The sequence below is a fragment of the Rhinopithecus bieti genome, unplaced genomic scaffold (assembly GCF_001698545.2).
Source record: "Rhinopithecus bieti isolate Rb0 unplaced genomic scaffold, ASM169854v2 scaffold_9581, whole genome shotgun sequence".
In the NCBI taxonomy this organism is placed as follows: domain Eukaryota; kingdom Metazoa; phylum Chordata; class Mammalia; order Primates; family Cercopithecidae; genus Rhinopithecus; species Rhinopithecus bieti.
The window spans coordinates 3,941,411-3,950,869 of NW_016806413.1; the positions used below are offsets into that span (position 1 = coordinate 3,941,411).

At 56.6% G+C, this 9,459-nt stretch overlaps 1 protein-coding gene across 1 annotated transcript; it reads right to left on the minus strand.

Moving 5' to 3' along the window:
* Positions 1-86: 86 nt before the first annotated feature.
* On the minus strand, positions 87-6,974 carry KLHL40 (kelch like family member 40). The gene is made up of 6 exons (XM_017876357.1): positions 5,727-6,974; positions 4,196-4,356; positions 3,754-3,861; positions 3,417-3,602; positions 1,520-1,666; positions 87-646 (listed from the first exon to the last, which is right to left on the minus strand). The coding sequence occupies exons 1-6, from the start codon at positions 6,876-6,878 to the stop codon at positions 535-537; spliced, it is 1,866 nt and encodes a 621-aa protein (XP_017731846.1). The 5' UTR covers positions 6,879-6,974; the 3' UTR covers positions 87-534.
* Between the last annotated feature and the right edge of the window lie 2,485 nt (positions 6,975-9,459).

Sequence of the window (9,459 nt, forward strand, 5' to 3'; positions counted from 1 at the left end):
GGGCAGAGCCCATCGACCTTGGCAGCCCAACAGCGGAACATTGAAGCCCTAAGTCTTCGAAACACCTGCTCACTGACTTGTGGAGTACTGATGCAGACCCTGAGCTGCTTGCTCAGAAGGCGCTTTATTCTTCCTAAAGAAGGAGACATGTCTGCACTGTACACTGCACTTGATGCAGATGCTCCCATCTGACAGACGGGAAGACTGAGTCCTGTGGGGAACTTTGCCAGCACACTCAGCCAAGCTGGGGGCAGGGCCAGGACATGGCCTGGGATACCGCCCTGTGGTTCTGGTTCATGGATCAAGACAACTTAGGGGGATATGGCAACACTGGAGAAGCCTCTAGTTTCTCATCCTTGCCCAAAAGTCCAGGACTAAGCAGCACTTCCCTTTCCTTGGCTGACACAGCCCCTGGGGCACCATAACTGGATCCAGGTAGGCTCTGGCCTAGCCTCTTCCCTGGAGCCCCCACAAGGCCAGGCCAATGAGTGTCACAGGATGGGAGGGGTACTTAGTTCAGTCTCCCTGAGCTGGTCACATCTTGGTCAGGCGCAGCACATTGAGCCGCACTGGTAGGAAGGTGGCACCTGCCGCGTAGGCGATCTCCCGCAGGACACCCTCCCACTTCTTCTCCTCCTCGTTATACCTGGGGGTGAGAGAGAGTGGGGACAAGGACGGGGAGCTTGGTCAGCTGAGTCCAGAGTGGAACGCAGCAGAGATGGGTGGCTGAGCGCGCTCGGCCCATCTCTAGGGAGATCTGCTCCTGAAAATCCCCAGGCTCTGGGAAAGGAGACCTCCACAAGACCCAACTCAAGGAACACCCACCCCACACTCCAGGAAGGGTCTTCCTCCCCAGGAAAGATCACCTCTCAAGGGGTGTTCCCATAGTCCTCAAAGTTCCCCTCCAAGAAAGTCTACACTCCCCACACCACCCCATCAATGTTCTCTCCTTGAGAACTTCCATGCTCTATTTCTACTAAGTCTCAAGTCCCACCCTCCGGCAGCACTGCTCCCCAGGGGCTGCCTGCAGCAATGGGGATGGCTGCAGATTCAGGAAGGAGATGCCCCAGAGGCTAAAGCTTCCTTCCCCCACCCCCACAAAGGACCAGCCATAGAGAGCAATGGTTCTGAAAGGCCAGGGCTCCAGCTGCTTCCCAGTCCTAGTGGCAGCCCTCCTTCCACACCAAGCACCTGGAAGGCAGGAGAGAGGAAATCCGGCTGCTACTTGGGCCCTGTTTCTGTGGGTCTGTGACCTAAGCGTGGGTCTGTTCCCGTCTGCAACATTGTTGCTGCTCCACAGTGGGGCATGGTGCCATCTGTGCAAGCCCAGACTTTCCCAACAAACTGGCGAGAAACAGCCGAGCAGGGTATCTGGGCTGTTTCTCCCTACAGGACTCCCTAGAAGAGGGATCCGCTTTGCCCCCAGAGGAGCTTGCCCAGTGCCTTGGTACCCACCATGGTGCTATGGAGTGTCAGCCTTGCTCATGATGCCCCCTGGCCTCCCTGGGGCCGGACTCACCTCCAGATGTCATTGAGCTCTGTGGGAACCAGCTCTCCAGACTCAGTCTCCAGTGTGGCAAAGCCACCAATGGCATAGAGGGTACCCACCAGGCTGACCAGGCTGAGTGAGCTACGCTCCTGTGGGAAGGCTTCAAAGGGTGCCCACCTGGGGGTGTGTGAGAAGGTACATCATTAGGGTGCCTCGGCAAGCCCAGTGACTGTCCCTGCCACACAGCACCCACAGCTCCAACTGCAACACTTTGCAATCCAAGTCCCAAGCACCCATGCCCCCACACTGTTCCCCTTTCTGTCCCTCTGGTCTTCCCTTCCTTCCCCATTCTCTTGCTCCTCTCCTTTCCTTTCCTTGTCCTCTTGCCATTCTATCCAACCTGTCCAGCAAAGTCCACCATGGATCTCCCCACTGCCCCTCCTCCTCTCCTGAACTAACTCTACTCTCCAACTCATGACCCCTGTCCCTAGCAGGCCCCCAGCCTTGCCCTGGATGCAGTCCTCTTGCCCCTCAGCGGCCCCTGCAGCCCCGCCCCCCTTGCACACCTGCTCCGTCCTTCTCCCTTCACAGCCCAGTTGTTCTCAATGTATCTTCGCTGCCCTGGCTCCTGCCTTGGGCCTTAGTCCCATCCTCCAAAACTGCCCTCCCTGAGGTCCCCAGACACTGCACACGCACTGAGGTCCTACAGCACACAGTCCTGCTGACGTGACTTTCCTCACCTCCTATCTCTCCAGCCTCACCTTCATGGCCTCCTTCCTGGATAACGCAGCTGCCCCCACCATCAAGGCTTGGACCTCAGCTCCTCCCATTTACACCCTCTCTCCTGAGGGAGCTTGGCGCCTCCATGTGCTACTGACCCCCAGATCCCTCCCTCCAGCTCAGCCCTCTCTCTCCCAGGTGGGGCCCTTTTGGACACCCCCAGGCACTTCAAGTCCACATGTCCTAACTGGACCCTCACTTTCCCTACCCAATCCCAATGATTATCCAGTAAGTGGCCTCCCACCCTCACTCAGAAGCATGTACTTCTCCCCCTCTCACCCCCACATCCAATCAATAGCTAAGCCCTGTTTCTTCCACCTCCTAGACTCTTGCTACTCAAAATGTGGTTCACAGCCCAGCAGCATCAGCATCTCCTGGGGGTGTGTCAGAAATGCAGACTTACAGGCTCTCAGCCCTCCACATACTGAGAATCAGAATCTGCACTTTAACATGATCCCCGGGAGATTCACATGCCCATCACAGTGTAAGAAGCCCTGGCCTGTCTTTGTCCAATGCATCCCCTCAGCCTCATCCCCGCTGTGCCCCCAGCTCCAGGCCTTCATCACCCCTGACCTTCCTGTCCCCGGGAAATCCCTAATCTGCTCTCTATATCAGCTGCCATGAAGTACTTTAGTAGAACACAGATGAGATACAGTCCCTCTTCTGCTGGCCCTCACTCCAGACCCAGCACCGCCATCCCATCTCCATCACCCACCCGCCTCCACCCCGTCGGGGCAACGCCTTCCCTCCTGTGGGCCTTGCATTTTTTCTCCTAACTGCCTCCGCACCACATTTCCTTGGTCTGGGACAACCTCCTCCCACCACCCTCACCGTTTTTGCCAGCTGAGTACAACTGTCTCTCAGTTCAGTTTTCTCTTTTCTGGTGTCCCAGGCAGGACAGCTTCTGTCTTGTTCACTGCTATATCCCTTGCACCACGCCATTGCCTGTTATGAGTCCCTGAATGAGGAACCTGGCATCCCCTCCCCCAGCCCTCTGCTCACTGCTGATCAGGAGAGAAGGTCTGTTTCTATGCTGATGTCCCAACTCAACACTGGAGACCCAAGACAGGGACTGCGGCTCCTGCTGAGGCTGACAGAAGCCCAAAGCCACACAGTTGTCCTTGGCGGAAGGGACAAGCTTTCATACTTGTTGTCTGCGATGCTGTACACTTCGGCAGAACTGGTCAGCCCTGTGTCGGTGACCCCAGCTGCCACAATAATGCGGCCATCATGGACAGTGGCCCCAAAGAGTGAGCGGGCGGTCTGCATGGGTGCCAGCGCCTTCCACTCGAACTTCTTGGGGTCATAGACGCACATCTTGTTCAGGCACTTCCTGTGGGGTGGAGGGTGGGAATGGGTGGAGAGAAGCAGGAGCCCAGCCATGCCTCCCTGCAATCGCCTGCCGGGGTAGCCAGGACAAACCCCTGACAGCCTCTGAGGGATTCTACCTATGCTCCGCAGACTCGCTCCAGGCCCAGTCTCACCTGTCACTGCCTTTGCCGCCAATGACGTAGACAAGGTCCATGTGAGAGAGCACTGTGTGGCCATACACCGCGTAAGGCAGCGGGTCTGATTCACCCCATTTGAATGACCTGGAGGAGATGGGAGTGGGGGTGGGTGGGGGGTGGCACCCACCAGGCACCCACCCAGGCACCCACCCAGGCTCGGCTCAGTCCCTGTCTCTGCACCCATGCACCCATCCACCGAACACATATTCGAGGTGCATCAGATCAGTTGCTGGAACTTCCCAGGCCTCTCAGTTCTTTGCTCCCACCCTGCCCTCCAACCTCCCTGCCCTTACCCAAGCCCACCTCCACTCTAAGCCCAAGGCTCTAGCTCCAAATCCCACCCCAGGCCCTAGACCAGCTGCGGCCTCCATGCCCCACCCACCCCCAGGGTGCTCAGCCCCACCCCAGCCACGCTTACAGCCTGTCGTAGCACATGACCGAGTCCAGGCAGCGCTCGCCGTCCTTGATCTCTCTGCCACCGACCACGTAGATGGAGTTGAGAGCCTCTCCCAGGCCAAAGAGGCAGCGGGGTGAGGGCAGTGGTGGCATCCCCAGCCACTCTGAGTCCAGGTGGTCAAACTGCAGGCCAGGTGTCCAGTCAGCAACTGCCCCCTACTCCCCCAGCCCCAGCCCAGCCCCACTCAGTCCCGCTGCCCCAGATCGCAGAGGAGGTCGGGAACCCAGGTAGGGCCAATGCAGCCTGGAGGCGCCCTGAGAGAAAGTGCCCCTCCTGCCATCAGGCTGAGAGCAGATGAGTGTCCCCCACGCCCAGGCAGGCTCCTGGCAACCACCATTATAGCAGGCGGTAGGGCACCACAGCACAGAAATGATGGGGAGCTCTGCAAGGGAGGTCCAGCTATGGCCTTGCTTTCCCAGGCTGAACAGCTCCCAACTGAGGCCTGCCTGCCCCCTGCTCTCCACCCCATCCCACTGTTCAGGAAACTTCTAAATACAGTCCTGCCTTTCGCCCTGTAAAATCTACAGTCCACAGCCTTGTTCACCTCCACAGCCTTGTAATAAAGATATTAATACTAGGGGCTCATGTTTTTGGAAAGTTTTCTGAGGGCTGAGCACTGTACTGATGAGCACTTTATAAGCATCATTTAACTTTCCAATGACCTTATCATGCAGGAAGAATAGTATCCCCACTTACAAACAGAGGCCCAGAGAGAATAAACAATGTGCTCACACTGCTGAGCTAGTAGCTGGTGAAGCTGCCCTCATCCCCCAGTGCAACTGTAAGGCCTGTGAGCTTAACCCTGGCACCAAGTGCCTGTCACCTCTCTCGCTGGTCAGGCCTCCCTGAGCATGCTGCTCACCAGGCTAAGCCCCAGTTCTATCCCTTGCTTATCATTTCTTGGCTGGAAACACTACCATCTTCCCCTTCACATCTCCAAATCCCACCCCACTGGCAAGGCTCAAACTTATATGGCCAGTCTCCAGGAAACTGTCTCTGCCCTTTGAGATCTCACAGTCACACCCCAACTCAGACCTGGCACTTCACTCTGCTGATCCCTTCTGGGCCTCAGTTTCCTCATCTGTACAATGGGAGGACCAGACAGGATTGTTCCTTTGTCTGGGACACTGCTGTGAGCTCCAGGCCTGGCCTTCACGAAGAGGCCCTGCCCAGGATCCTTACACAGACCTTGCTCCTCCTCACTGTGCCCCACCCCAACCCCTGTGCAGGGCCAGAGCCTCCAACATATGCCATCTTGTGGCTACCTCACCCCTGAAATTGAGATACCAAAGTTATGCTGCTTTTTGGCAGTTGCCTATTGACTGTCTTCAACCTTCAAGCAGATGGCTATCAGTCAACCGCCCCAGTCTACATCTCACCCTAGACCCAGTGGCATTTCCTTGTGTAGACACAAGCCCCTTCTGGGCCCCAAGACTGCCCCCAGTGCCCAGAGCCCAGCATTAGCTGGTGGCTCCCAAGGCTGGTCAGGCACCTGCAGGAAGTATGCGCTCATGGGGTCCTCTTTGTTGTCTTCGTTGTAGAAGAGGCCTCCAGCCACAAAGACCTGGTTCTCCTTGGTAACCAGACTGACGTGGTTCTTGGGGACCTGGTTGGAGAGGGAGGCACAGTAGCACTCGTTGGCTGCTGGATCGTAGGCCACAGCGCCCTCCTCACTGATCATGAAGATGAGGTCCTGCAGGAACATGCCGAAGCGCAGGGTGTCGTTGAGGATCCCAGGAAGGAAACGTTCGGCCTCCTCATCCTCCTCTGCTTTGGCTTCGCCTGTGCCCTTATCAGCCTCCTTGACCCCGGCTGCGTCTTTCCCCTTCTTTTTCTTCCGCAGCGTGGTGATGCGGCCCTCGTGTGCATCCTTCACCATCTGCACCTTGCGCAGCAACTCGGGCTGGGCGCGCACGAGAGGGTGGCGCTCCACGCGGCTTTCTAGAAAGGCGCGCGGCAGCAAGCGGCAGCGCACGCTCTCGAAGACGGTGGGCAGCGCGCGCTGGCGCTCAGCCTGCGCCTCGGCGTCGCCGCTGCCCGCCCACCGCATCACGGCCTCGAACACCGCCTCCTCCTTCTCCACGTTAAGGCCGTCACTAGAGATGATGGCGATGAGCTCGTCGGCCGAGAGTCCGAGGAAGTCAGCGTCGCGCGCCACCAGCGAGAAGTGAGCGCAGATGAAGTCGCGGGCAGCCACGGCGAGACGCGCGCAGTCGAGCAGGAGGCCAAGACGGAAGACGGCCAGGCAGTTGGAGAGGCACAGGCGCTTCTGCAGGAAGGACACGCAGATGGTGAAGATGGAAGGGATCTGGAAGCGGTGCGCCGCGGCAAACAAATCCTGCACGCTCGCCTCGTCCAGCGCGATCTCTGACGTGTACAGGTAGTGCAGTACCTGGGCCACCACGTCTGGGGACACCTCCTCCAGGTGCAGCTCGCCCGCGCGCTCAGGCTCCGCTAGGAAGCGCGCCCGGAAGTAGGGGCTGCAGGCGGCCAGCACCAGGCGATGGCACGGGAACTCGCGCTCGCCCGCCCGCACCACACAGTCGAGGAACTTGCCATGGTCCAGCATGTCCTTGAGTCCGTCTTGCAGGAGCGTCTGCTGGTACAGCCGCTGCTCCTCCGCCTGCTCCAAGCCCAGCGCCATGATGGGTGGCCTAGGGTGTGGTGGCGGTGCCAAGGGGGCTCCTCTCTGTACCCCTGCTCTCCTGCTGGGGCTTGCTTAGACTGCGCAGCTGTCTTCGAGGGGCTATATATAGAGGTGGCCGGGTCCCTGTAAGGCGAGCCGCCTAGCCTCCTGCACATGACGCACAGGGGACAGCTGGGCAGAGGCCCCCTCCCGGAGAAGCCTTGACTCAGCCCCGGGGGCTTATGGGACGGAGGTGGGGTGTCTGGGCCCTTCTGAAAGATGAGGGCCTGGCTGCCTCATTTCTAAATGGAGCACGGAGAGGCCTTGACTCCGGATTTTTTGGTCGGAAGATGCCCCTAGGAGAGTTGATGGCCTAAGCTCTGACCCTCAGTCCAGAGACGGGGAAGCATTGGAGCCCTTTTTCCAAGGTCTCCCTTCCTTCATGCTTTCTGGGAACATCTGTCCTGGTGCCTCCATCTTCCTTCTCGGAATATGTCTCATTCCAGCCATCCCCGGATACAGGGTCCTTGGGTTTTCTGGTCAGAACTTGGACATGTTCACTTTTTGGCGGCCCTGTTGCCCTGCCTTTATTTTAAGAGGCAGGGTCTCACTATATTGCCCAGGCTGGACTTGAACTCCTGGGCTCAAGCCATCCTTCTGCCTCAGCCTCCCTAGTAGCTGGGATTACATACATAAGACACCACCCCCGTTGCCTCACCTTTAAAATGGGAAGAGCTTTTCCTCTTTCTGTGCCTCCTCCTTGCAAGAAAGCAAGAAAGTACCTTAGGTAAACAAGGTTGCCCCTTTCCTATGAGGCCTGGGACAGGACATGTCACTCTGTTAAGCCTCAGTTTCCCTTCCTACACAATGAGGAGGTGGCAAAGTTAGATGCTAAGGGCCTCAGTTCAGCTCTGCTGGAGGTTCAGAAGCACCAAGGTACTGTGTCCTGGGAGTACACTGTTAGAGGGTGTTAACACTTCTAAGGTGTCAGATGTGCTAGAAAATTAATTTCTTAGGATTCTACTATTCTAGGTTTTTAAACCCCCAGGGTTTTAACATTGTAGGGGAGTGACATTCTGAATTCTAGTGTTCAAAAAGTAACACTACAAGTTTAATATTTCAGGACTTCAGCTGTCTATACTCACTATTCTTGGTGCATATTAGGCCAGACCTGAGCCTCCCTGGCCATGGGGCCCCTGCACCTTGTCTATGGTCTGAGGCACCAGGGTTGAAGCCCAGGACAGCCAGTCTTGATGCCTACCTTGTTCTGGACTCCTGACCCACCTCCCAACACCCTCCCCAACCCGCCCCACTGCCAGACACACGCGCTCGCACATACACATCAGCCTCAGTCACCAAGATTAACTTGTTCCCAAAGTGCCAGAGGCTGCAGCTGTGTGTTAAATTTAGCCCCCAGGACACTGGGATGAACTGTTATGAGGCACACCCCCATCATTCCTCTGAGTCACTTGTTTATTACGTCAGGCGGGGAGTGGGGGAGGGGGGCGGGTATAGGAGAGATGACAGCAGGCTGGGCTAGGACTGAGTCACCTCCCTTTTGTGATCTCAGCAATATCACTCTCCGTCCTTTTTTTTTAGGTGGAGTTTCGCTCTTGTTGCCCAGGCTGAAGTGCAATGGCGCCATCTCAGCTCACTGCAACCTCCGCCTCCAGGGTTCAAGCGATTCTCCTGCCTGAGTCTTCCTAGCAGCTGGTATTACAGGTGCCCACCACCACTCCCGGCTAATTTTTTATTTTTATTTTTATTTTTTTGTATTTTTTGTATAGACAGGGTTTCACCATCTTGTCCAGGCTGGTCTCGAAATTCCGACCTCAGGTGATCCTCCCACCTCGGCCTCCCAAAGTGCTGGGATTACAGGCGTGAGCCACCGCGCCCAGCCTCTGTCCCTCTTAAACGGTGCATCTGACTGTCACTTGCTCACCCCACCAGCAGGTCCCAGAGGGACACAGCACCTGGGCAAGCTCTGGAGGTGGTCCAGTCCCTCTTGATGAAAAGGCAAAGGCTCACTCGGGGAGGGCAGGTAGTGAGATTCCAGCCCAGCCCTGGACTGCAGGGCATTGCTAGCAAGCACAGCCAGTGAGGAGACCAGGCTTGAGAGGGTAGGCACCTTGGCCAACTCACACAGTGGACATGGGCTGCACCAGGATTTGAAGCTGATCTGCCCTCCTCCAAAGACTGTGGGAACCCTTCCCTACCTTGCTGCCTCCCAAGAATTAACAAAAATGTTCATCAATTGTAGTCTCATTTTCAAAGATCAGGACAGAAGACACTGACTGAACAATTAACTTAGATTTATCAAATGACTTAATGAAATATTTTTAGACTATGATGGATTCCATAGTGCTCACTCCCTACCAGGCATTCCAGTAGAACATGTGTATGTGGCTCATTCATTCATCAAGAACCAACCGTACACTGCTTTAAATGCTGAAGAGGCAGCAGTGAGCAAATCAGGCAGGAATTCCTGTCTTCATGGAGCTTACATTTGTCAGGAGGTCGGGGTAAGGTTGGTAGGGGAGACAGAAATAAACAGTTATACGGGGCATCAGATGATGGTCATGGCTGTGGAGACAAGTGA